Genomic DNA, 26,907 nt, shown 5'->3' with positions numbered 1-26,907 from the left:
CAAAGATTTTGAGCTTCCTGCATGAAAGACTGCCAGGTGTGAAGTGTGAACGTGTGCAGGAGTGCTTCCACTCCCTGCTTCTGCTGCTAGCAGAGTTTTTCCCAAGGAAGGTAGTCGCCACACTGTTGAGCATCGCTCCACAAGGAGACAGGTACTGGCCCTGAAAAGCCTGAGGGTTTGTTGGCTGTGGGGAGATGGAACCTGAGACTCTCTGGCTCCCAGAGCCAAGGAATGATGGAGGACAGCCCTGAGGAGAGGGGTTCTCCATCCCACCAAGCTTTCCAGCCCTGCTAGGTTGCCCAGGCCTGCAGCAGACAAAGCTGGCCCAGCCAGCCCAGAGCCACCCTGCTGCTCCCAGCCTAGAGGGGAACACCAGCTCAGTGCCCTGCTGCCTGCCCAGGCAGGGCCCCAGGCACCTGGGCTGGCCCGGCCACGCTGCACTCCAGGCCGCCCTGCTGACACAGAGCTCTGCCTTGCAGTGTGGCCATGCAAATGTGGCAGAGCATCTTCTCAGAGCCCAAGATTGGAGACAAGATATTATGGCCATTCGCTGTCATGCTCTGGGTCGACTGGTGGCCCTGCAGTCTCAGCGCTTCTTCTTCAGAAAGCAGCTCCACCTCTGACTTGGCTGTGAGTTACCAGAAAAGGACTTGATCCCCTGCCACGAGCCCTGCAGACTCTGCCAGGCTCTCACTACTGTGCTTGCTTCTACAGCCATTGCCCAGTGGCACTAGCATGAAGTTTGAGTGGGAGGACAAGGACGAAGAATTTGAATACCTTCAGAATGACAACTTTGATATCGATGAGGAGCTTCCAACCCTCCCAGCCTCCCAGGTGCTCGACGGCCTCATCGTGCTGTGCGAGACACCTGAGCTGGTGAGCAGGGTGGCGTCAGGGACAGCCATGGTGGCATCCAGGGCTCTGGGGCTGTGGGTAAGGCAGTGGCTTGGCGTGGGCTGGGAGGCAGGTGTTAGAGGAAGTGCTGCCAGCTGCCTTGATGACATGTTAGGGCCTGATGGCTGCCTGGGGAGCTTTCCAGGCATGGACCTTATCACAGAAAAGAAACTCTGTCCTTCATACAGGCAGGAAAACTGGAGTTCCTGGTGCCACACATGATGGAGCTCCTGTGGGTTGGCAGAGAAGACCTCAAGACAAAGGTCGTTATGATCCTGAAAAGACTGATAAATCAAAACCTGGAGAAGAAAAAGGCCAGCCCCATGGATGAGTATTTGGTGGAGAACCTGCCGCGCTTCTTTGACATGGTAAGGTTCATGTGGGAGCGTGAGCCCTGAGATGGGCACTGGGCAGTGAGAGCTGCCCTGCACCCAACCCTGTCAGCAGCTCTGGCAGCAGGCTCTGCTCCCCTGGGCTCTGGTGGCTTCTGGGCTTTGCAGCCCAGTGCAACTTGTCCCTGCTCTGGAATCTGAGCCCAGGGCATCTCCCTCAGTCACCATACCCACCCCCCTTTCACTGTGGGCAGGGGGCCGCTGTTTCCAAAGCTCACCTTTCCTCCTTCCTCCCAGGAGAGCAGCGACATGCGAGAGGCCTTTATCTGCCTCTTCAGAGACTACCTGGGCTCAGCAGTGCTGAGGAACAACAAGCAATTGAAGACGTCTCTGTGGAGTGCACTGGTCCCGCTGCTCATTCGCACAAGTGACCAGTCCCCGAGCGTGGCCAAGGTACACATTGGAAGGCTGAGCACTGGCACAGAGAGAGGTGGGCAGGCCCGCCCTGTGGGGCCCAGGCAGCAGGGCAAGGGCTGCTGGCAGTGGGCAGCTGTGGCCCAGCACAAGCCGTGGGAAAGGTCCCTGCAGAGCCAGCGCCAGCAGGGATGGAGAAGCTGGCACAGCCATTTCCAACAGCTGCCCTAGGGCTCTAGTAGGGCTCGTCAGCAGCCTGTGACCACCAAAGCCTGAACAGGCACATCCCCACAGGCTTTTCTGCTGTCCCTGGCATGTGTCCAAAGACAGGGCGTCCAGCTTCAGGCCCTGTCCTGCAGGGCTGTCCTCACACGTCCCCTAGACACTTTGGTGAGGGCATGTCCCAAATCCTGAGGGCAGAATCTCCCCAGCAAGAAAGCCAAGAACTCTCCTTTGCCAGCCCTGCTGCTACCTCACCCCTTCTGCTTCCATGCAGGCCGCCCAGGAAGCGCTCCTTGCTGCAACAAAGCTGCTCAAGTGGAGGGAGCTGAAAGAGCTGGTGAAGAAGCAGCAGATGTGGAGGATTAGCGAGTGCTTGGTAAGGCCAAGTGCCAGGGTGCAGGTTGGGTGAGGCTTAGCCCACAGGCAGAGCCCACTGTGTGGGCCCAGAGCCCAGAGGCTGGAGCTGCAGCCCAGTGTGTGCCCTCCAAGAACAGAGCCCCAGGGGCTCCTCTGCAGGCCCCTCTCCCTTCCCTGCAGCCAGCGGGAGAGAGGGCTCTGGGCAACACTGAGTGCTGGCAGGAGGGACTGCTGCAGCCAGCGGGGGGGCTCTGTGCCATGCCCGTGTCCCTGTGCTCTCTCCAGGTGGGGAAGGACAGGAGCAGGGCTGAAGAGTACCTGCGTCAGGGCCTGAGCTACCTCAAGGACCCTGAGGCCAGTGTGCGAGAGGCGGCCATCAGGTTCATCGGTGAGCCCCAGCCCCCGGGGTCCCTCTTTGGGCAAGCTGGCCCCTGTCCCTGCTCCTGCAGCCACAGCCAGGCCCAGCCCTGGGGCTGCCTGAGCCCCGGCTGCCGCAGGCTGGGCCTGGGCCTCCCTCTGCCACCCCTGCCCACGTGGCTGGGCTTGGTGGCCACTGGGCTGAGTTCCACCCCCCTGAGCTCCTGGTGCTTCCTGGGCTCATCCCGGCTGAGGGGGAGGAGGGCAGGGCCAGGGGCCGCGCTGCTGGGAGCCCGCTGGGGAGCAGGGGCTGACAAAGCTTTGTGCCTAGGGGTGGCCACGCGGCACCTGAGGAACCGAAGCCAAGAGCAACTGGATGAGATCTGCAGCGGTGAGTGGGGAACATGGGCTGGAGGGGACGTCTGGAGGTCTCTGCAGACACAGGGCTTCATCTCAGCTCCGTTTCTTTTGCTCACAGCTCTTCAGCCCTTGAAGACAGACAGCAATGTATTCGTCTCCTGCCTGGCAAAACAGACCATCAGCATCCTGGAGGCTTTAGGACCAACGCCGAGCCCTCGATTCAGGCCAGAAGCACTGCTCTTCTGGCGCCGACGTCCACACCCATGAGGACCTTCCAACATTCCCAGGCTCCCAGGCGCTGTGTGAGACACCTGAGCTGGTGAGCAGGGTGGTGTCAGGGACAGCCATGGTGGCATCCAGGGCTCTGGGGCTGTGGGTAAGACAGTGGCTTGGCGTGGGCTGGGAGGCAGGTGTTGGGGGGACTGCTGCCAACTGCCCTGATGCCATGTTGGGGCCTGGTGGCTGCCTGGGGAGCTTTCCAGGCATAGATCTTAACACAGAAAAGAAACTCTGTCCTTCATACAGGCAGGAAAACTGGAGTTCCTGGTGCCACACATGATGGAGCTCCTGTGGGTTGGCAGTGAAGACTCCTGGACAGAGGATGTGATGGTCCCTAAAAACCTGATGTGTCCAACCCCGGAGAAGAAAAAGGCCAGCCCCACCGATGAGTATCTAGTGGAGAACCTCTCGCACTTCTTTGACATGGTAAGGCTGATGTGGATTTGTGAGCCCTGAGATGGGCACTGGGCAGTGAGAGCTGCCCTGCACCCAGCCCTGGCAGCAGCTCTGGCAGCAGGCTCTGCTTCCCTGGGCTCTGGTGGCTTCTGGGCCTTGCAGCCCAGTGCAACTTGTCCCTGCTCTGGAATCGGAGCCCAGGGCATCTCCCTCAGCCACCATCCCCTTTCACTGTGGGCAGGGGGCCGCTGTTTCCAAAGCTCACCTTTCCTCCTTCCTCCCAGGAGAGCAACAACATGCGAGAGGCCTTTATCTGCCTCTTCAGAGACTACCTGGGCTCAGCAGTGCTGAGGAACAACAAGCAATTGAAGATGTCTCTGTGGAGTGCACTGGTCCCACTGCTCAGGAAAACTGGAGCTCCTGGTGCCAAACATGATGGAGCTCCTGTCTCTTGGCAGTGAAGACTCCTGGATAGAGATTGTGATGGTCTCTAAAAACCTGATGTGTCCAAACCTGGAGAAGAAAAAGGCCTGCCCAGTCACTGAGGATCTGGTGGAGAACCTCTCATGCTTCCTCAACATGGTAAGGCTGATGTGGGTTTGTGAGCCCTGAGATGGGCAGTGGGCTGTGAGAATTCCCCTGCAGCCCAGCCCTGTCAGCAGCTCTGGCAGCAGGCTCTGCTCCCCTGGGCTCTGGTGGCTTCTGGGCCTTGCAGCCCAGTGCAACTTGTCCCTGCTCTGGAATCTGAGCCCAGGGCATCTCCCTCAGCCACCATCCCCACCCCCCTTCACTGTGGGCAGGGGGCTGCTGTTTCCAAAGCTCACCTTTCCTCCTTCCTCCCAGGAGAGCAGCGACATGCAGGATTTCTCCATCTGCCTCTTCAGAGACCACCTGGGCTCAGCGGTGCTGAGGAAGCAGAAGCAGTTGAAGATGTCTCTGCCAAGTTGCCGTGGTTTGACTGGCCCTGTCCCCCTGGAGCTGGAAAATGGGCACCTGAGGAACCGAAGCACAGAGCAACTGGATGAGATCTGCAGCGGTGAGTGGGGAACATGGGCTGGAGGGATGTCTGGAGTTTCATCTCGGCTCTGTTTTTTTTCTCACAGCCCTTCAGCCCTTGAAGACAGACAGCAGTGAAGTCGTCTCTTGCCTGGCAGAACAGACCATCGGCATCCTGGCAGCTTTACGACCAACACCGAGCCCTCGATTCAGGCCAGAAGCTCTTCAGGTACCAATGTCCACATCCATGAAGAGCTTCCAACATTCCCAGGCTCCCAGGCGCTGTGTGAGACACCTGAGCTGGTGAGCAGGGTGGTGTCAGGGACAGCCATGGTGGCATCCAGGGCTCTGGGGCTGTGGGTAAGGCGGTGGCTTGGCGTGGGCTGGGAGGCAGGTGTTGGGGGGACTGCTGCCAACTGCCCTGATGCCATGTTGGGGCCTGGTGGCTGCCTGGGGAGCTTTCCAGGCATAGATCTTATCACAAAAAAGAAACTCTGTCCTTCCTACAGGCAGGAGAACTGGAATCCTGATGCCATCAAATTTTCACCAAGAACCTCAATTCAAACTACGAGCACTGCTCTTCTGTTCCCACTGAGCCAGTTGGAGGCAGCTGTGATTTAATAAAGCAGCAACAATGGGCCCAAACACATGGTGTCCTTCACATGTGCTGTGCCCTGAGCAGACTGCGTCCTGCTTGTCCTGTCCTGCTGCCTGCAGGACAACTTCCCCCTTGGCACACCCCCAGCCCCAGCCTTGTTTGGGAAGTTGAGCTCTGGCTGAGGCTTTCCCCAGGAGAAGCCTCCTTGGTCTCTCCTCAGGGCAGTCCCCCCAGCACCCAGCCAGGACAGGGCACAGAATGAGTGGCCCCAGCTCTGCCTCCCCAGGGGTGTCCAGGCATCCCACGAGGCGGCTGCTGTTGCTGCATCACCACCTCCCCTCACCAGAATGGATTTGGAAGGCTTTCCAAGCACAGGGAGCCAGAGGGGACCAGAAGGAAACCTCAGGGCTCCCAGAGGGACTAGAGGACAAACAGGGAGTCTGGGTCACTGCCCCCATGGCAGAGGATGGGCCTCCGCTGTCCCTCTCTTGCACCAGTAGCATGTTTCCATCTTTTCTGCCCTGGGGGAAAAGAAGTATCCTTTGACTTGGAAGAGTGGATTAGCATCATCTTGTGATGCCCTGGGAGGGGATTAGTTTTGACGGAATCACCTACAGGAAAGTGTGGAGACCTCCCTCTGTGTGCCCTGTGCCGGTGCTGAGGACATGGAGGGAAACACACCAATAGTCAGACGGCCCTGCCCAGAAGAACTGACTCCCTGAAATGAGTTTTTGCATTTTCTCTTTTTTAAAACTCAGTTCCTTCCTCAATATTGCCCTGGCACAGGTGGCTGAGAAGGGATAAAACAGGAAAGAAGCCTACAAAATATGCTCCAAATAAAATGGATTTTCTAGTCTCATGGCTGGAAAATGCAGTCTCTGGGATAGTTTCCAAACCAGGAAAGAGACTGCTTTTTCCACTCTACCATGTATCTCATCTGTCATGAAGTTTCTCTCCCTACAGATGCTCTAAGGATTATTGGAGGTCATACTAAGCATGCCCACAGTTATCTACTGATGGCCTTGCCTTTCAGAGAGGGTGCTGCCATGGGGGAAAGCACGAGAAACTCTGTCCTTGGGAAAACAGAGGCTTTGCTTTGTCAGCCTCTTGAATCTGGGTGTTGCTCAGGGCAATCAGTGGAAGTTTCAGAGAACAGCACTTCTTATTTATCCAATCAATCAAATAAATCCCAAGTTGACAGAGGCTTGCTCTACTTCCTGCCCTAAATGTCTGTCCTCCTTAGCAGGTGGACTGGCACGACCTGGCTCTCTAAAAGATCCTCTTCCAATCTTTTGGCAGTTTCCATAGATGCCAAACAAGCATCCTTGTGGGAAAGGGAAGAAAGGTGCAACAAGGAAAGGAAATAATGAGAGAATAGCTGGGCTAAACTGGGCTCATTGAAGTAGTGCTTGATAGACACTTCCCCTGTGTGTACCAAGGGGTAAAAAATAGGTCTGTCTCCTTTCCCTATTTACAAATCCCTAAAGGAAGAAAGTTGCCTGCTCATCATCCTGTAAGGAAGAGGGGAAGGCAAAAACAACAGTGAAAACTCGGCAAATTAATTTTTTTAAAACCTCAGGGAAAAGAATCCCCAAAGCTTCACCTCTGTTTAGGTCTTGGAACTAAAGGCCTTCCTGTTTGCCACCAGGGCTTATGTGTTGTGGTGCCTTATGGGATTTTCCTGCTTTGACAGTGTTTTGAGACAGTTCATTGTGCCCTTCAAGTCCTTCCATGTGCACACACACACCACTCTCACCAGTGTCTGGCCCTCCAAAGAACACAAGCCCTGATGATTTGTAGCTCCCACTCCAGTGGTTGGCACTTGGACCTCCCTCTGTACCCAGAGCTCAGAGCTCCCTTGTGCCAAAAAGTGTAAAGAGATTGTGCCTCATTCTGCCAAGACAACCCTTGGAAAAAAGTGTCCCTCTGTGTTTCCTGGGATCAGAGCACTCTATTGTCATCTTCCAAAACCTTGGAGAGGTCCCAGAGATCTCCCAGGAAGGAATTTCGGGCCTCAAGCACATGACCCATATATAGAGGCTGAGGACTCAGGGGTCAGTGGTGTGAAGATTGAGGACAGTAGAGGAGTAGCCTGAGAGGTCTGGAAGGGGGGTGTCAGAGTTGGTGGAGCTTTTCTTCCTGTCAGAAAACAGCCTAAGAAAGAACTAGTGCCACCAAGGGCAGCTGGGGTGGCCTAGACTGGTGACAAGAAGTCAGAAATTTCCCTCCAAGGTCAGTGTTGTGGTGCAATATGTGACAAAGAAGGAGTCTGGATGAGCCCAAGGCTTTGTGTGTGCAGGAAGAGCCAGGGAGGACGCAGAGATGTCAGTGCAGGAAGGTGCCAGCCAGGTGGGGCAGCCGGGGGGATGACGACAGCCTGCAGGGAAAGGGGCAGGGCATGGACACCGTAGGACAGCCTGGGCTGGAGAGGAGACAGGGATGGGGAGAAGCTGAAAGGCCCTGACAGAGCCACCTTCTGCAGGCCTTTGGCCATGGCTGCTGTCTGTGCTCCTGATGCCAGGAGGAGGGGAGTGGTCCTTGCAGCCCTGGGGCCTCATGGCCTCCTTGTCCCTGCTCAGCAGCCTGGCAGGTGCCACCCCATGGTCCTGCCCTTGGCATTGCACATCCCACATCCCAGTGCCCCAGGAAGAGCCCTGAGGAATGAGGCAGGGACAGGATCTGCCTTCCCAGGGGCTGGGGATCAGGGCTTGGTCCTTTGGATTAAGAAAACAAGTCAAGGTTTATTCAGCATCAGAGCCACCTTTCCCTTGCTTGTCCATCCTTGTCATCACTGTCTGCACTTCTCTGCTCTAACTGGAATCTGGGGACACGTTCTAAGTTGTGTCCCTCAGTGAGATTCATTAGAGCTACAAGAAACTTTAGTGTTTCAATCTCACTTTGATTACTTAGAAGTTGTTTGAATGTACTCTCAGGGACTGGTCTCATGTAAACAATGACAAACCCCCTGAGGGTCATGAAATGCCTGGGGCTGTTGCTGTGCTGCTGAGCTGGACCGGGCTCCTGGCACACAGGGAGCTCCTGGCAACCAAGAAGAGCTTCAAAGAGACAGCTCTGCTGGTGAGCAGCTCCTCTGCACAGCCCAGCAGGGCTGAAGGCACTGCCTGCAGCACCCAGGGCACAGGAGAGAAGGCAGAGAGATGAGAGGCAGCCTGGGCTGGGAGATGACTGAACTCTCACTACAGGAGAAACCTTCCCAGGATTTGAAGAAAGAATTCTCTGGCTGTAGGAAAGTTCAACTTGCCTTCCTGGAGGCATCTCCTAAAGCTGACACATCCCACAGCTTCTAGGATCTTTCAGCAGGACTCTCCCAGTTGCTGCAGTGCAGGGGAAGTGGCCATATGGCAGAGCAGGGCAGGAGCTGCAGGCAGCAAGGGCAGAGAGGAGAAGGGAGCAGGAGGTTCAAGGGATCCTGGGGTGGGAGGACAGGGCAGAGCTGCTCAGGGCAGGAACCTTGCCAGCCCTTTGCCACGGTCAGGCTCTGGCTGCAGAGCAGTGCAGGTGAGTTCCTGCAAGTGCCTCTGCCAGCTGCCAAATGGCAGCAGTGGCAGGAGCTGTCAGGATGGCTCTGCCGGATTTGCTGGGGTGCAGCAGGAGAAGCTGCTGCAGAGCAGGACTTGCTGCTGCCCCATCAGAGGCCCAGGGCCAGAAGGTTCCCTGTGGCAGGGCTGGCTGTGGGGTGGGAAGGTGGGGGTGCAGCCAGGGGTGCCCAGGGCTGTGGTGCAGAGCAGGGTCCTGCCCCCAGGGCTCTGTGTGCTGGGGCAGGGACTCTGCTGCCTGCCAGGGGCAGCTCTCAGCCCGGCCAAGGAGCTGCCACGGCCCTGCAGGGAGAAGGGGTGGGTGGAAGGAGTGACCCCTCAGGGCAGGGCAGGGCTGGGCAGGGCCCTTCAGCTGCAGGCTCAGGGCTCCTCACAGCTTCAGCTCCACCTCCTCCATTTCCAGGGGCCCTTCTCAGGAAGCACATCCCCCCAGAACACCTCCCCCTTCCCAGCCACCACAGGCTGTCTGGGATCTGCTCTACAGCCCCTGCCCAGGCAGAGCTGCCCCTGGGCACTGGGCTGGGGATGGCTCTGGCAGCACTGGCAGGGAGCTGAGCTGGGCACAGGCAGGGGCTGCTGGCAGGAACAGCTCCTCACCCAGAGACAGGCAGGCAGGGAGAGGCAGCTGCTGCCACAAGGGCTGGGCAGGGGGATGGGGGCCCCTCCCTGCTGTCCCTGTGGCACAGACCCCTTCCCTGAGCAGCTCCTCCCTGGGCTCCTTTCCCAGCCTAAGCAGAGCCTGTGCCCTCAGGCCCACGGGGGCTGGGCTGTGCATTGCCCTGCAGCAGCCAGAACCCAGGCAAGGACAAGGCCCTGATTTCCAGCTGTCTCTGGGTGTCCCTCCTCCCTTGGCAGCAGCACTGTGGCATTTCACTGCCATCCCCTGCTGCCTGGGCTCTCCTTGTTCTCACCAGTGGGTTTTCTAAGCCACTGTGGGGTTTGGGGGTGGCAGATTCCTGTCCAGACACAACCCCTTTGGGTGCTGCTGTGGGGATGTGTCTGTGGGAGCCAAGTGCCCAAGTGCCCTCCAGGCACCTTCAGGGTCTTCAGCTGTTTGTCTGGGTGTCCTGCAGGGCTGCAGGTGCCCTCCAGAAGGGCACAGCTCTGCCATAGGATCTCTGTGCTGCACAGGATCCCCATGGAGAAAACTCCTCAGTGCTAAATCCATGGAAATGCTCTGGGCAGCTGTACTTGGGAGCTGCAATGATCCCTGTGTGTGGCAGTCTGGAAGGAGAAAGATGAAATCTTAATCAAGCACTCTGAGGAAAGGCAAGGATTCTGTAAATCTGCTCTTTGAACTGAGATTCCTCTGCTCCCAGAAGTGCCTTGTTTCTTTTTGCAGGGAATTCCTAAGGCCATCCCTCTTCAGCTCCAAGCTGCCAGCCAGGGGCAGCTGTGAATGGGAAAGATGGCCAGCTCTTGTCTCTGCACCAAGAGACCACCCCTTTGCCTCTCAAGACTCACAAGATTTCACTTGGAGCACAAAGTCCCCCAAATCCCCTCCCTCTGTTCTGCCCTTGGCCAAACTGTGACCAGCAGTTCTGGAAACACTTTGATACATCACAAGTGCATTTAATTGGAGGTCACCCTGTGCTCCAAGTTGCCTCTCACTGCACAGCAAGACGGATTCCTCGGGAGCCCATTCCAGGGTCCCTGCTCTCAGTGCCCCCTTCAGCCAGCAAATCCCAGAGCTCCGGGAGAGGGATGCAGAGAGATCTTCCTGAAAAGAGGCCCTGAATGTTGAATTGCTATGAGACCTGCAAGATGTTTTGCTGATTGAGCCTGGCCTAATTCAGTTCTGCCTTTTTTCTCCTCAACAGAAAACAATAACCAGAGGCAGCAAATGCCCAACAGCAGCTCCGTGCCCCAGTTCCTCCTCCTGGCATTCGCAGACAGGCGGGAGCTGCAGCTCCTGCACTTCTGGCTCTTCCTGGCCATCTCCCTGGCTGCCCTCCTGGCCAACGGCCTCATCCTCAGCGCCATAGCCTGTGACCACCACCTGCACACCCCCAGGTACTTCTTCCTGCTCAACCTCTCCCTCACAGACCTGGGCTGCATCTGCACCACTGTCCCCAAAGCCATGCACAGTTCCCTCTGGGACACCACAACCATCTCCTACATGGGATGTGCTGCACAGCTCTTTTTCTTTGCCTTCTTCATCTCAGCAGAGTTTTCCCTCCTCACCATCATGTGCTACGACCGCTACGTTGCCATCTGCAAACCCCTGCACTACGGGACCCTCCTGGGCAGCAGAGCTTGTGCCCACATGGCAGCAGCTGCCTGGGCCACTGGGTTTCTCACTGCTCTGCTGCACACAGCCAATACATTTTCCCTGCCCCTGTGCCAGGGCAATGCCCTGGGCCAGTTCTTCTGTGAAATCCCACACATCCTCAAGCTCTCCTGCTCACACTCAGGCTACCTCAGGGAAATTGGGCTTATTGTGGTTAGTATCTGTCTAATATTTGGTGGTTTTGTTTTCTTTGTTTTCTCCTATGTGCAGATCTTCAGGGCTGTGCTGAGGATCCCCTCTCAGCAGGGACGGCACAAAGCCTTTTCCACGTGCCTCCCTCACCTGGCCGTGGTCTCCCTGTTTATCAGCACTTTATTCTTTGCCCACCTGAAGCCCCCTTCCATCTCCTCCCCATCCCTAGATCTTATTGTGTCACTCATGTATTCAGTGGTGTCTCCAACACTGAACCCCCTCATCTACAGCCTGAGGAACCAGGAGCTCAAGGATGCCCTGAGGAAAATCATAACTGGGTGTTTTTCAGAAGCAATAAACTCTCCTTCTTCTGCTTGTTATGTACCTCATTAAAGGCCAATCCTTTTATGTACTTCATTAAAGGCCCACCATATCTTCTCTGTTTTTTACTCTTGGGCTGTTATTTTTGTGAGAATTGGTTCACACCAAAAAATCTTTATATCTATAAAGATATATATAAAGATATATATATATCTTTATATAGATATAAACACCATTTTCAATTCAGTGTTTGCCTTTCTAGCCTGGCCCACGGGCTGTACAAATTGGCAATTGTACTCACTGTGTGCTCAAACCAAATAAAGAACTCTACCTTGACTTGTTTGCCTGACATCTTTCCTCTCTGACTTCTCTGCAGCTGCAGGGTCGGTGCCTCTGTGCAGAGCTGGGCCAGAAAAGAGTCCCAGCAGAGCAGCACTGCCAGGGAGCAGCAGCCCTTCTCCTGCCTGGCCTCCTCTCCCTTCCCTTCCACACTGTCCTGCAGAGCCCTGTGTTCCTGGAGGCCTCAGTGCTCTGGCAGTCGGTCCCAGTCCTGCTGCAGGACTGTCCAGGGACTGCAGGCAGGGACAGCCACGGGCACTGCTGGCACAGAGCTGACCTCTGCAGCAGCACTGCCATCCTGCAGGGGCATCTCCTCAGGCCAGGGCCTCAAAGCTTCCATCTGCTTTCCACTTTGCTCTCCAGGATGTGCCCAACACAACGCCCTGCAGAGGAAAACAGCAGTGACCAGCACAAGGGTGGCAGTGCTCAGGGTGGGGGCACCCAGCAGTGCCCTGGCACAGCCAGCGCCGCTCCCAGCACTGGCCTCTCACCCCAGGCCATTGGGCTTGTTCTTCCCTCCAAGGAGGGACAGCAAATGACCAGCTCAGGAGTCCATGTTTGCACTGCATGCACAAGACATGCCCATGTGTCACGGCTTGGGGCTGGGGGGGTGGAAGGCTTAGACAAAGTTGATGGCAGAAGCCGTCTCGTTGAGCTACGAGGGGCAGAAAGGACCCCCTTGCTTTCTAAATTCCTTCTCAGAGAGGACCCTGGCTGTGGCTGGATACAATCTCAGGCTAAGATTTTGGTTTAGATTGAAGGAATTATAGAGGTGTGATTCAATCACTTTGACCTGCAGGTTACAGTGATGGCAAATCAGAAATATTTCTAGAAAATGAACTGTTTATTATGACAAATGAACAGAAAATTGATCACACAATTGAATAGATGAAAGACCTTAAAAAGAATTATTTCCTGCACAGTATAAAAGCAAAAACCTCCTGGTACTATAGTGTACAATAGGACAGTGCAGTCTATCAAATTAATTCTCTTAAAGTATTGGATCAAAGCCAACAAAAAGAAACAATCCTGAAGCAGAGATTGAGGTAACTCACCCCACAAGGACAGGGGGTAGTTCTCTCTCTTTCACTTAACCCCTGGGCAGTGACCATGAAGAGCTGTCCCTGCTTCATGGCACAAGCTCCACACACTTCACGGAAGTCTGTGGAAGAATCTGCCCCATGACAGTTGGACGGAGCTTTTATAGTTATCAAGGGTTTGACTGCCAGACATATTTGCAGGCCAGAGAGCAGCTTATCTATCAAATCCTGCTTCAGAAAGCAGGATGTGTGTTTGAAGTTTCATGAAGCATTTTGGGTTTAGCATAATTCGACATTAAAAACAGCACCTTGACAGCAGCAGTAACTCATCACAGAGAGTGTGCATTGTTTGCATTCTCTGACCATTGTTTAGGTATTATCAGAGCTTCCTGCCAGAAACAGTCCCTTTATTCCACAAGGTACCAAAAACTCTCAGGGTTCCTTTGGTTCCATGAGGCCCTGCAGTGTCACAATGGCTCCTTGATTCCAGGATGTTCCAAAACATCCCAGGGTTCCCTTGGCTCCAAGAGGCTCCCCCGTGTCCCACCGGCCCCTGGATTCCAGGAGGCCCTGCAGTGTCCCAATGGCCACTCGGTTCCAGGAGCCACAGCGGCTGCCGCCGGCGTCTGTGCCCGGAGCCGCCGCTCCCGCGGGGCTGCCGCACTCACCGCCGGGGTTGCCGCTCGCGCAGCCGCCGCTCTGCCCCGGCTGCACCGGGACCCGGCACCGCCTCGGGCCTGCGCTGCCGCCTCAGCGGCCACGGGGACACAGGGATGGGGGACCTTTGCTCTGACACTGAGGGGGCCTGGCTTTGTTCTGCTGGGGTCTGGGCTTTGGGAAAGTTGCTGTTCATTTTCATGCTCCACTGGAACACCTCCTGAATTGTGTTCTCTGCTTGAATTGTAGCCCAAATGCAACAGTTTGGATACAGTTCCAAAATATTTTGGGAACTCCAGTCATTCCTGACACCAGGATGGAAATTCAGTAGATAACTAAAGCCAGTCACCTTGGGAGCCCACAACCAGTGGGGCTGAGGGAGGCCCTGGCAGCTCCCCAGCACCTCCCTCTCAGTGGGACACCTCTGGCAGCCTCTCCCAGCTCGGGAACCCTCCAGTTTGCAACACTCCAAAGACCCTCGCTGATGCCCAGGACAATTCTGATCCCCCTCAACAAACACTCCTCCAGCTGGGACCCTTGTCTGTTGGCAAACACAAAGGGATTTGGGGGAGTGTTTCCCTGACAAGAAGGAGAATTTGGGAGAGGGACCTTTCCACAGCCAGCTCTTGATGTGTCCACACATCTCTGCCTGGGTGTGGGAGTGAATTGACTGTGGTGGGAATGTTGTTCTTGGGAATCTATAATTCAGTCACTGTTAAAATTGTAGCAAATGCTATTGAATCACTTGATAACTGTTCAATTGGTCAATGATTAAGCGCTAGTAATGTCTTTTGTCCCCTTATCTTTGGATCCAATTCGTTTGTGCCCTGACCCTCTTGCATCCCAAGGATCTGTGTAAATCATTCCCTTTCATCAAAAAATATATATTTTTCATGACTTTCACTTTAAAGTCATCCTCCTTAGCTAAACTACAAAACAACTCCAATTAGCTCTAGAAGTCTTGAAGACAATTAAAGGAATGAAAATAATTTGTTTTTCAGTGTTTTAATGGGTCCCACAGTGTGTTTGGAGTTGCATCAGCTGTCAGTCCAAGATGGGTCATGTCAGAACTGGTGAGGTTGGGGGGTGAGGAGCAAGGTTGATCATACAGGGTCAGTGTGGATCTCCTGAGGAGACACACAGCATCAAGATCACTTGGAGAACACCTCTGTCACCTCTTCTTTGAACTACAAAATATCCATCCTTGAATTAAAAAAAAAAAAGTACAAACTTTGAAGACTTGTTTTGAAATTGCCTTGAAGACAATTAAAGGAAGACAAAGAGGTCCTGAGGGATTTCTGCATTTTAATGAGCCCCACAGTGTGTTTGCAGCCCAGCCCATGATCCTGAGGTACTGAGAGAAGATTGAAGCAGCTGCTGAAGAAGTCAGAAGCCCAACTCCAAGTCCCTTGAAGCATTGCTGGGCCCCACTGAGGGCAGGCACTGCCAAAGCCTCCCCAGGGACTCCTTGGAGCAGCTCCTTGGAGGCCAGGAGTGCAGGCAGACAAAGGCTCTGGGCAGGCCCCTGCAATGCTGAGCAAAGCCTGCCTTGGTTTTGTGGAGCACAAAGGCCAAGGCCTGAGCCCCAGGCCCTGGCCCAGCAGATCCTGTCCCTCCCGGCTGGCTCAGGGCTGTTTGGGGGGCACTGGGATGGGAGGGGGAGGAACAACAAAGGCCAAAACTGGGCAACCCCTGCCAGGCTCCTGAGGGAGGGGCGAGGCAGAAACCAAGTGCAGAACCTGCCAGGCAAGTTGCTTGTGGTGGCCTGAGTGGCAGAGGCAGCTGCCAGAGGCAAGGGGACAAAGGCCTGGGTGCCTTTGGGCCTTGCAGCCCTGCCAGAGCCCTTGGCCATCTCTCCTGCAGGCTGTCCTGCCCTGGCCCTGCTGCTGCTCTGGCCTTGCAGGCTGCACACACCCCTCCTGCTTTCCCACCCCCTCCCAGCAGCATTTCTAGACCCTCCCTGATGTCTCTGCACCAGCTCTGGCTGTTCCCTGGAACACAAAGCCATGGGCTGATCCTGACTCCCTCTGGGTGACCTCTTGCAGCACAAGGGTCCCCATTGAGTGACATTTCTTTTTCCTCACCTTCAGTCTGAACCTTCCATGCTACTCTTTGTGGAGATTTCATTCTATTTCCAATATGAACAAAAGCTCCATCCTGTCAGATCTCCTCTAGACCCTCTCCAGTTCTTCCTCATTCCTCCAGAATGGGAACCTCACAGACAGACAGACCAGTCCAGATGTGGTGACCCCAGGACTGAGTCCAGGGGGGTGACAACTCCCTTGTCTGGGTGCCCACACTCCCCCTAAGGCAGCCCCATGTGCAGTTGGCCTTAAATCAAGGGACCATTCTGATTCTTTGTAACATCACGGAATCAAGTGGCACCGTGACACTGCAGGGCCTCATGGAACCAAAGGAATGCAGGGACACTGTGGAATCTCATGGAACCAAGGGACCATTGTGACATGCGGGGTCTCTTTGAAACCAAAGGAACCCTGAGATATCTCAGAACCTCCTGGAACCAAGGGCCCACTGTGCCTGCCCAGAACTCCATGGAATCAAGCAGAGCCGCTGCCTCCCCCCCGCCGCCGCACGGACCGGAGTCGCCGGCTCTGCCCCGCTTGGACACCTCTGGAGTCAGCGTGTTCTTGGGCAGCACAACTGATCTCAGACCAGAGACTTTCCCACATTTTACTTTGCCCCTTCTTTCCTGTGGTTTTGTTTTTTGTTCTTTGTTCATTCAGGGGGAAAAGGGAGAAGGGAGGCACGTGTTGATCCCTGTTTCATCTCCCAACAAAAGAGAGTTGGGGTAGGGGGGGAGAAAGGAGACAATTTCTCTCTCTGCTGTTGCTTTGAATAGTTCTGTTGGTATTGCTGTTTTTGCTGCTATATTTCCTGTCAGTAAACTCTTATTGTTTTCACTTATATCTCCTTGTATTTTGTCTCCCTGTAGTGGTGGGGAATAAAAAGGGAGTGAGTTCATTTCATTGGACTTCCTGCCCCAGTATGTGTCTTTAAACCAGGACAGGTTGCTCAAGAGCTCCCTGAAATTTGGCATCATTCACAAAGGACTTGAAAACACATTTTGTCCCAATGTACAGAGAGCTAATAAAGATGTTCTACAGTGGTGTTCAAGGTGTTGGTCACTGAGGGATTTCATCCAGAAGTTGCTGACAAGAGGCTTTTGTACCATGGATTTTATTGGACACTCTTCATTCAGCCAACATCCCATCCACTACATCTTCCACTTCTTCAGTCCAGCTCTCACCAGTCTGGCCATAAGGAGACCACAGCAGACCATATCAAAGGCCTTGATAAAGTCTGGGCACAAAACATCCCTTTCTTTTCCCTCCCACAGGGGTTCTGCAATCCCTGCCTTGTCCTTTCAATGCCTGGCAATGGCTGCAGGAGGACTTGCCCTATCCCCTTTCCTACTGAGCCTGAGCAGTCTGGAACTCTCCCAACCCTCCTTACTGCCCTGTTTGCAGACTGGTTCCATGTCTGCCTTTGCTGAGGCCCCAGGAAGCTCTGGGATGGCTCTGGCCTTTCCAAGGGTTTGGGAGAGGTCTGGACACTGCCCAGCCTTCTCAATATCCCTGACACCAAAACCTTTTCCATAGCCCACACTTCTGGAGGAGTGACTAGGACACAACACAGGTTGTCCTGGTGGTTCTGGAGGATTAGAAGGGATTTCTTCCTAGAGACCAACCCCTCCAATTGGATTTGAGTGCATCTGAAAGGTTTGCTCAGCATTTTCCCTGGTGCCTCCCTGCCCTGAAGGTTTCTGGCCATCAGGCTGGAGCTGAGGGGGTTGGGCAGGTGCCTGAGAAGGGGGTAGAACAAGGGCTGTGTCCAACTGTGCCAGGAGGGCTGTGCTGGGCAAGGAGGAGGAGGCTGCAGAAAACAGTGGCACCGGGGAGGTGAGAGGAGCAGGTGGAGAGACCTTGTGCCTGCCCACGCTGGGCAGGAGCTGCCCCAGGATGGCAGCTCTGAAGCACTCCCAGGATGTCCCTGTGAACAGGAGAGGAAGACTGGATCTGAAAATGGAACCTGGAAAGCAGAGAGCAGGAGTGTCATGGTGACACTGCAGGAGAGTTCCAGCCCTGGAGCAAGGTCACACAAGAAGTGACCCAGTCCATGCACTGCCCTCAGAAGATCCCACAGCATCCTGGAGATGCTGTAAGGGAGCCCAGCTCTGCTTCACAAGTTCCCAGGGCCTGTCCCTGCCTGTGCTCCAAGGGCTTCCAGCCCCCAGGACTGTGCTCAGAGAGCACTCAGGCCTTACAGCGAGAAAGGGGCTCAGGAGGACAGTGTGGAAGTGGCAAGAGAGCAGCTCTGCAAAGACCAAGCCCTGCTGCTCCCTGGCAGTGCTGCTGGGCTGGGATTATTGTCCCCTTCCTGTTTGCAAATACACCCTGTCCTGCAGTGTGCTGTCCTTTAGGAACATCTGAGAACAAGGGTCTTGGACAAAGAAGGCACTGCAGAGTCCTTTATTTTGTTTAAAGACTCAGAGAGCACATATCATCATTTTTACATCTCTGGATCAAATTTAATGGGTAGACGATAAATTAGAAGGCAGATGCATAATAATATTTAATTGCACAGGAAATTTTTGCAAGAAGAACCTGAGGACCTCCAGGAAAAACCTGACCAGGAAGGCTGGGCCATTAAGGAGTCCCATTCTGAATGCTACACACCAGAATACAGGCACTTTATTGCTCCTGAAAAGCATCCAGTCATCATTTTTCTCAGGGCATCCTTAAGCTTCTGATTCCTCAGGCTGTAGATGAGGGGGTTCAGTGCTGGAGGAACCACCGAGTACAGAACTGACAGGGCCAGATCCAGGGATGGGGAGGAGATGGAGGGGGGCTTCAGGTAGGCAAACACCACAGTGCTGATAAACAAGGAGACCACGGCCAGGTGAGGGAGGCACATGGAAAAGGCTTTGTGCTGTCCCTGCTGAGAGGGGATTCTTAGCACAGCCCTGAAGATCTGCACATAGGAGAACACAATGAAAACAAAACAACCAAACCCTAAACAGGCATTGAACACCATGAACCCAAGTTCCCTGACATAGGATTGTGAGCAGGAGAGCTTGAGGATGTGTGGGAGTTCACAGAAGAACTGGCCCAGGGCATTGCCACGGCACAGGGGCAGGGAAAATGTATTGACTGTGTGCAACAGTGAATTGAGAAAGCCAGTGGCCCAGGCAGCTGCTGCCATGTGGGCACAAGCTCTGCTGCCCAGGAGGGTCCCGTAGTGCAGGGGTTTGCAGATGGCAACGTAGCGGTCGTAGCACATGATGGTGAGGAGGAAATACTCTGCTGAGATGAAGAAGACAAAGAAAAAGAGCTGTGCAGCACATCCTGTGTAGGAGATGGTTGTGGTGTCCCAGAGGGAATTGTGCATGGCTTTGGGGACAGTGGTGCAGATGGAGCCCAGGTCTGTGAGGGAGAGGTTGAGCAGGAAGAAGCCCATGGGGGTGTGCAGGTGGTGGTCACAGGCTACGGCGCTGAGGATGAGGCCGTTGGCCAGGAGGGCAGCCAGGGAGATGGCCAGGAAGAGCCAGAAGTGCAGGAGCTGCAGCTCCCGCCTGTCTGCGAATGCCAGGAGGAGGAACTGGGGCATGGAGCTGCTGTTGGGCATTTTCTGCCTCTGGGTTTTTGTTTCCAGCACAGGAGAAGAAGGCAATAAGTGGCCAGTTAGCGTGGACTTATCTAAACAAAGTCAAAGCTGTATTCTACAGACACTCCCCATGTCACACACAGACAGCCTTTTGATTTTCTAGATCTTCCTTCAGCTCCAGGTCTGGGTCCCTACTCAACAGCATTTTCACTGTCATAGTATCACTATGCTTCTTAATTGGGGTTTCACATAACAAAGAAATGTTAAGGGACAGGTTTCCATCCTGGAGGAGAATTCACAACTTGGAAGGAAACCTCAGGGAGAAAGCCAAGTGTCCTTATGATGGCCTTTGATTTAAGCAGACTCAGCTCCTTCCCCAGCACCACAGGCTGCACTGGTAGGGGTCATATTCCGATTGCAGGTGCAAAAATGACAGCTCAGACTAGTCCTGACGGGTCTAGCAGAGGTGATGCTGGTGCTGCCCACAGGCAGAGCAGTGGCTGAAAGCACATTAGGAAGCTCAGATAAACCTACTGAGCACTCACAGTTCAGATGTCTCAGGGACTTGTCCAAATTAATACTTAATGATTTATTCCTCCCATTCCTCAAGAGTAGGAAACTGGAAGCACAATCTCAGGAAATTTCCTTAGCCTTATAAAAATCATTGTCTTAGAAATATTCTGAGAGGAAGCTGAAGCTCTGAGCATGTCCTCCTCCTCTACACTACAGATAGTCTCAGAGTTGCACTTAGAGAATCTGTAGTTGGTGGGCAGTGCCAGCTTTCCCAGATGCCTCCAAAAGCTGCAGTCCCATTGCCCTGCATGAACAGACTTCCTGTGCCAAGATCTGTTAAAAGTTCTCCCCCAGTGAGGTCTCAGCATCATTCTACATCTGACAGCCTTTAACTTCTCTCTGCCTTACTCCCCTGCCCTTGGTGCTGCAGGCAGTGCCCTCAGCCCTGCTGGGCTGTGCAGAGGAGCTGCTCACCAGCAGAGCTGTCTCTTTGAAGCTTTTCTTGCTTGCCAGGAGCTCCCTGTGTGCCAGGAGCCCAGCCAGGCAGCACAGCAACAGCCCCAGGCATTTCATGACCCTCAGGGGGTTTGTCGTTGTTTACATGAGACTCAGTCCCTGAGAGGAAGTTCAAACAACTTTTCAAGAAGTCAAAGTGAGATTGAAACACTGAAGTTTCTTGTAGTGCTAATGAATCTCACTGAGGGACACAACTGAGAACGTGTCCCCAGGTTCCAGTCAGAGCAGAAATCTGCAGACAGTGATGACAAGGATGGACAAGCAAGGGAAAGGTGGCTCTGATGCTGAAGAAACCTTGACTTGTTTTCTTAATCTAAAGGGCCAAGGCCTGACCCCCATCCCCTGGGAAGGCAGATGCTGTCCCTGCCTCATTCCTCAGGGCTCTTCCTGGGGCACTGGGATGTGGGATGCGCAATGCCAAGGGCAGGACCATGGGGTGGCACCTGCCAGGCTGCTGAGCAGGGACAAGGAGGCCATGAGGCCCCAGGGCTGCAAGGGCCACTCCCCTCCTCCTGGCATCAGGGGCACAGACAGCAGCCCTGGCCAAAGGCCTGCAGAAGGTGGCTGTGTCAGGGCCTTTCAGTTTCTCCCCATCCCTGTCTCCTCTCCAGCCCAGGCTGTCCTACGGTGTCCATGCCCTGCCCCTTTCCCTGCAGGCTGTCGTCATCCCCCCGGCTGCCCCACCTGGCTGGCACCTTCCTGCACTGACATCTCTGCGTCCTCCCTGGCTCTTCCTGCACACACAAAGCCTTGGGCTCATCCAGACTCCTTCTTTGTGACATATTGCACCACAACACTGACCTCAGAGGGAAATTTCTGACTTCTTGTCACCAGTCTAGGCCACCCCAGCTGCCCTTGGTGGCACTAGTTCTTTCTTAGGCTGTTTTCTGACAGGAAGAAAAGCTCCACCAGCTCTGACACCCCCCTTCCAGACCTCTCAGGCTACTCCTCTACTGTCCTCAATCTTCACACCCCTGACCCCTGAGTCCTCAGCCTCTATATATGGGTCCTGTGCTTGAGGCCCGAAATTCCTTTTTGAGGGATCTCTGGGACCTCTCCAGGGTTTTGGAAGATGACAATAGAGTGCTCTTATCCCAGGAAACACAGAGGGACACTTTTTTCCAAGGATTTTCTTGGCAGAATGAGGCACAATCTCTTTAAACTTTCTGGCACAAGGGAGCTCTGAGCTCTGGGTACGGAGGGAGGTCCAAGTGCCAACCACTGGAGTGGGAGCTACAAATCATCAGGGTTTGTGTTCTTTGGAGGGCCAGACACTGATGAGAGTGGGGTGTGTGTGCACATGGAAGGACTTGAAGGACACAATGAACTGTCTCAAAACACTGTCAAAGCAGGAAAATCTCATAAGGCACCACAACACACAAGCCCTGGTGGCAAACAGGAAGGCCTTTAATTCCAAGGCCTAAAGGGAGGTGAAGCTTTGGCAGTAGCCCCCAGGACAGAATTGCACTGTGCAGACTGGGGGAAAGAGCAGACAGCCCCAACAGGAAGCCAGGGCTGGTAAGGCAGGTCTGGGGAACCCATCCAGACAAAGATTCCCACCTGCAGACTGGAAGCACACCGGGCAAAACTCCCACCATGGCAAGCTGTGGGAAAGGAAGCAAGTCCTTGTCGATGTGCCAGCCCAAGCTGTGGGAACAGCATCTACCCCCTGAATACCTGGGGCTTGGGCTGTATAAAAGTGATAGCCCAGAAGCACAACTTGGGGACCCTCCACGGAGCAGAGCAGGGTGAAGAAGGACCGGCGGGAGCCTCAGGGATCTCCATGGTGTGATACATTTACTTCATCTCTGTCTCTCTCTCACTGGCTTCCCACCACCCCCTTCTTCTCTCTCTTTCTATTTCTTTCTCTCTCTCTCCCTCCTATTTACTGTTAAATCAAAGCTGGACTGCTGACTTTGGCACATGGTCTCCTTTGCAGCTGAATTTGGGCAGAGGTGTCTCTAAATAATGGGAACCTGAGAGTATCCATGAGGTTTTACAGGGTGGGAATGACCAACTGATTCCATGAGGTTCCACAGAGTCGCAGGGTCCATTTGGTTTCGTAAGGCTCTGCAGTGTGATAATGGACCCTTGATTCCATGTGTTTGCAAAATGTGTCAGGACTCCTTTGGTTCTAGGAGGCCCCACATATGACAGTGGCCCCTTGGTTCCATGAGATTCCACAGTGTCCCAGGAATCCTCTGGTTCCATGAGCCCTGCAGTGTGACAATGGCCCCTTGATTCCATGAGGTTCCACAGTGCCAATATGGGCCCTTGATTTCTTGAGGTCCACAGTGTCCCAGGGTCCCTTTGTCTCCATGACGCTCTGCAGTGTCACAGTGGCCCCTTGATTCCATGAGGTTCTGAAAAGTCTCAGGGTTCCTTTGGTTCCATGAGGCCCTGCAGTGTCACAGTGGCTTTTGAGTCCTCGAGGTTCCTCAGTGTCACAATGGCCCCTGATTCTATGAGGTCCCAAAATGTCTCAGGTCTCTTTTGGTTCCATGAGGCCCTTCATGGCACAATGAATCCTTGGTTCCATGAGGTTCCACAGTGTCCCAGGATTCCTTTGATTTCATGAGGCCCTGGAGCACCACAATGGCCCCTTGATTCCATGAGTTTCCACAGTGTTCCAGGGCTCCTTTGGTTCCAGAAGGTCCTACAGTGTCACAATGGCCCCTTTACTCCAGGAGGTTCCACAGTGTTCTTGCTGGAACACACATGGCTGTAATGTTGGCACCCCTGCAGAGCTGCCTCCAGCTCTGGGCTCCAGCACAGGAAGGACATGGACCTGTTGGAGAGAGTGCAGAGGGGAACAGCAAGAGGATCAGAGGGATGGAGCAGCTCTGCTGTGAGGAAAGGCTGAGAGAATTAGGATTGTTCAGGCTGAAGAAAAGAAGGCTTTGGGGTGACCTAATTGTGGCCTTTCAGTGCCTGAAGGGAGCCAACCAGAAAGATGGAGAGAGACTATTTACAAGAGCCTGGAGTGACAGGACAAGGGGGAATGGCTTCACACTGAGAATAGGAAGTGTTAGATGGGATATTAGGAAGCATTCGGGACTGTGATGGTAGTGAGATCCTGGCACAGGTTGCTCAGAGAAGTTCTGGCTGCTCATCCCTGGAAGTGTTCCTGGCCAGGCTGGATGGGGCTCTGAGCTCTGAGTCTAGTGGACGGTGTCCCTGCCCATGGCAGGGGGTTGGACTGAGGTGCTCTTTAAGGTCCCTTCCACCCAAACCATTCCATGATTCTGTGACTGGTGGGGGATGTGGTGGTCGGAGCTGACGGGCACAGAGACCCCAAAATGATGGAGTTTTCCATTCTGGGTGGAGGAGGGAGGGGGCAGCAGAACTGACACCCTGGACTGCTGGTGGTCAGACTTTGTCCTGTTTGGAAGACTGACTGAGGTGGGTGTGAGTGTGGATGTGCTGGAGGGCAGGAAGGCTCTGCAGAGGGATCTGGACAGGCTGGATCAATAAGGCCAAGTGTCAGGGCCTGCACTTGGCTCCCAACAACCCCCTGGAACGCTCCAGGCTGGGGGCAGAGGGGCTGGAGAGCTGCTCAGCAGGAAGGGACTTGGGGGTGCTGCTTGACAGCAGCTGGATATGAGGCAGAGTGTGCCCAGGGGGGCAAGAAGGCCAAGGGCATCGTGGCCTTTGTGGAGAAGAGTGTGGCCAGCAGGAGCAGAGAACTGATTGCCCCTCTGTGCTGGGCACTGGGGAGGCCCCACCTGGAGTGCTGTGTCCAGTTCTGGTCCCTCAGTGCCAAAAGGCCCTTCAGGGGCTGGAGCGTGTCCAGAGAAGGGAACGGAGCTGGGGAAGGCTCTGGAAAACATGTCTGCTGAGGGACGGCTGAGGGAACTGGGCTTGTTGAGTGTGGAGAAGGGGAGGCTCAGGGGGGACCTCATTGCTCTCTGCAATAACCTGAAAGGAGGTTTTAGTGGGTGTGGGGGTCGGTCTCTTCTTTAAAGCCTTTAGTGACAGGAAGAGAGGAAATGGCTTTAAATTGCATCAGGCAAGGTTCATATTAGATATTCCAAAACCCTTTTTCCACTGAGAGAGTGTTCAGGCATTGGAACAAGTAGCCCAGGGAGGTGGTGGAGTCTCTGGAAGCATTCAGGTGGCATCTGGATGTAGCACTTTGGGATGGGGTTTAGGGAAGATTCTGATGGTGCTGGGTTGACAGTTGGACTAGAAATCTGGAAGGTCTCTTCCAGCCTTGATGATTCTGTGATTCTCTGACCTGTCATCCCTGTTTGCAGGTTTGTGCTCTAACAAGACCCTGGGGATGTTTTCTCAGCTGGGTCCACAGAGATTGTTTTGTGTGAGCTTTTTTCCTCTACCATCAAAACAAGGAGTAATTAATGCTCAATCCAGCAGATGGATTAGCAGGATACCCAGGGGTGCACCAAGTACCTTCCAGTGAGAAGCACAAGAGACCAGTAGACAGTGACAATATTGTTCTAATGTTAATGTCACTGGAGCACAGAGTGAGATCACTTCTGAGTTATGTTTCTTTAATTAGTGATTGGGAATAAAGAGAAAAATCACATAGTTGATGACACTCTAGGATTTATTTCACACTCTTAACAAGAAGGTATTTTCCAGCTGGACTTTGAATAAGGTTCCATGGTATATTGCAAATTTCTATCTCAAGTTAACAGTCTTCTGTTAACTTCTTCTTCTCAAAGAAATTCTCAGCAGCTAACACCCTTTCATCATCTTGCTCTTTCCCTGATGGCTTGGCTTCTTTCCTGTTTTATCCCTTCTCAGGCACTAGTGCCAGAGGCAATATTGAGGAAGGAACTGGGTTTTAAAAAAGAGAAAATGCAAGAACTTCTTTCAGGCAGTCAGTTCTTCTGGGCAGGGCCGTCTGACTCCTGGTGTGTTTCCCTCCATGTGCTCAGCACCGGCACAGGGCACACTGAGGGAGGTCTCCAAACTTTCCTGTAGGTGATTCCGTCAAAACTAATCCCCTCCCAGGGCATCACAAGATGATGCTCATCAGCTCTTCCAAGTCAAAGGATACTTTTCCCCCAGGGCAGAAAAGATGGAAACATGCTACCGGTGCAAGAGGGGGACAGTGGAGGCCCATCCTCTGCCCTGGGGGCAGTGACCCAGATTCCCTGTTTGTCCTCTAGTCCCTCTGGGAGCCCTGAGGTTTCCCTCTGGTCCCCTCTGGCTCTCTGTGCTTGGAAAGCCTTCCAAATCCATTCTGGTGAGGGGAGGTGGTGATGCAGCAACAGCAGATGCCTCGTGGGATGCCTGGACACCCCTGGGGAGGCAGAGCTGGGGCCACTCCTTCTGTGCCCTATCCTGGCTGGGTGCTGGGGGGACTGCCCTGAGGAGAGACCAATGAGGCTTCTCCTGGGGAAAGCCTCAGCCAAAGCTCAACTTCCCAAACAAGGCTGGGGCTGGGGGTGTGCCGAGGGGGAAGTTGTCCTGCAGGCAGCAGGACAGGACAAGCAGGACGCAGTCTGCTCAGGGCACGGCACATCTGAAGGACACCATGGGTTTGGGTCCATTGTTGCTGCTTTATTAAATCACAGCTGCCTCCAACTGGCTCAGTGAGAACAGAAGAGCAGTGCTCGTAGTTTGAATTGTGGTTCTTGGTGAAGATTTGATGGCATCAGGATTCCAGTTCTCCTGCCTGTAGGAAGGACAGAGTTTCTTTTTTTGTGATAAGATCCATGCCTGGAAAGCTCCCCAGGCAGCCACCAGGCCCCAACATGGCATCAGGGCAGTTGGCAGCAGTCCCCCCAACACCTGCCTCCCAGCCCACGCCAAGCCACCGCCTTACCCACAGCCCCAGAGCCCTGGATGCCACCATGGCTGTCCCTGACACCACCCTGCTCACCAGCTCAGGTGTCTCACACAGCACCTGGGAGGCTGGGAATGTTGGAAGGTCCTCATGGATGTGGATGTTGGTGCCAGAAGAGCAGTGCTTCTGGCCTGAATCGAGGGCTTGATGTTGGTCCTGTGCTTCAGTTGACCCTGACTTGGAAGTCCAGGGTGGTTTGGGCGGCATTCCTGCTTTAGGGGGAAGCTTTCCTGGAGGAGCAATTTGTTTAAATGTAAAATGAACCAAGGACAATTTTTGAGAGCTTTGCATTTAGATTTCATTAGTCTTAAGTAGTAGAATAAATGGTCTTATGTTTATTTGTATAGAGTCATGGACTGGTTTGGGTTGGAAGGGACCTTAAAGGTCTTCTCATTCCACCCCCTGCCGGGAGGAAGGCAGGGACACCTTCCACTAGAGCAGGTTGATCCAAGCTGTCCTTGGACACTTGCAGGGATCCAGGGGCAGCCACAGCTTCTCTGGGAATTCCATGCCTGCCCCACCCCACCCTCCCAGGGAAGGATTTCTTCCAAGTCTCCCATCTAACCCTGACCTCTTTCAGTTGAAAAACCATTGTAATGACCTTTGTCTTGAGGTCTTCTCTGCCAACCCACAGGAGCTCTATCATGTGTGGCACCAGGAGCTCCAGTTTACCTGCCTGTATAAAGGACAGAGTTTCTTTTCTGTGGTAAGATCTATGCCTGGAAAACTCCCCAGGCAGCCACCAGGCCCCAACATGGCATCAGGGCAGTTGGCAGCAGTCCCCCCAACACCTGCCTCCCAGCCCACACCAAGCCACTGCCTTACCCACAGCCCCAGAGCCCTGGATGCCACCATGGCTGTCCCTGACACCACCCTGCTCACCAGCTCAGGTGTCTC

At 54.1% G+C, this 26,907-nt stretch overlaps 3 protein-coding genes across 3 annotated transcripts in view; 1 reads left to right on the top strand and 2 right to left on the bottom strand.

Annotated features, from left to right (window-relative positions):
* LOC135405272 (zinc finger protein 501-like) overlaps nucleotides 1-26,907 on the bottom strand; it is an 895,895-nt gene that overhangs the window by 858,920 nt on the left and 10,068 nt on the right. The gene's annotated exons all lie outside the window — the stretch shown is intronic.
* Nucleotides 10,606-11,605, top strand: LOC135405405 (olfactory receptor 14A16-like). Its single transcript, XM_064640101.1, has one exon. The coding sequence runs from the start codon at nucleotides 10,606-10,608 to the stop codon at nucleotides 11,575-11,577; it is 972 nt and encodes a 323-aa protein (XP_064496171.1). The 3' UTR covers nucleotides 11,578-11,605.
* LOC135404557 (olfactory receptor 14C36-like) lies at nucleotides 18,231-19,187 on the bottom strand. Its single transcript, XM_064639297.1, has one exon. The coding sequence runs from the start codon at nucleotides 19,185-19,187 to the stop codon at nucleotides 18,231-18,233; it is 957 nt and encodes a 318-aa protein (XP_064495367.1).

This window comes from Pseudopipra pipra, chromosome W (assembly GCF_036250125.1).
Source record: "Pseudopipra pipra isolate bDixPip1 chromosome W, bDixPip1.hap1, whole genome shotgun sequence".
Lineage (NCBI taxonomy): Eukaryota > Metazoa > Chordata > Aves > Passeriformes > Pipridae > Pseudopipra > Pseudopipra pipra.
Note: the sequence above shows the minus strand (reverse complement) of the source record. Positions and strands in the feature narration are given on the sequence as shown.

Bases quoted from the DNA above. Each gene is read 5' to 3' on its own strand.
- LOC135405405 (XM_064640101.1), top strand. From the start codon at position 10,606: ATGCCCAACAGCAGCTCCGTGCCCCAGTTCCTCCTCCTGGCATTCGCA.
- LOC135404557 (XM_064639297.1), bottom strand. From the start codon at position 19,187: ATGCCCAACAGCAGCTCCATGCCCCAGTTCCTCCTCCTGGCATTCGCA.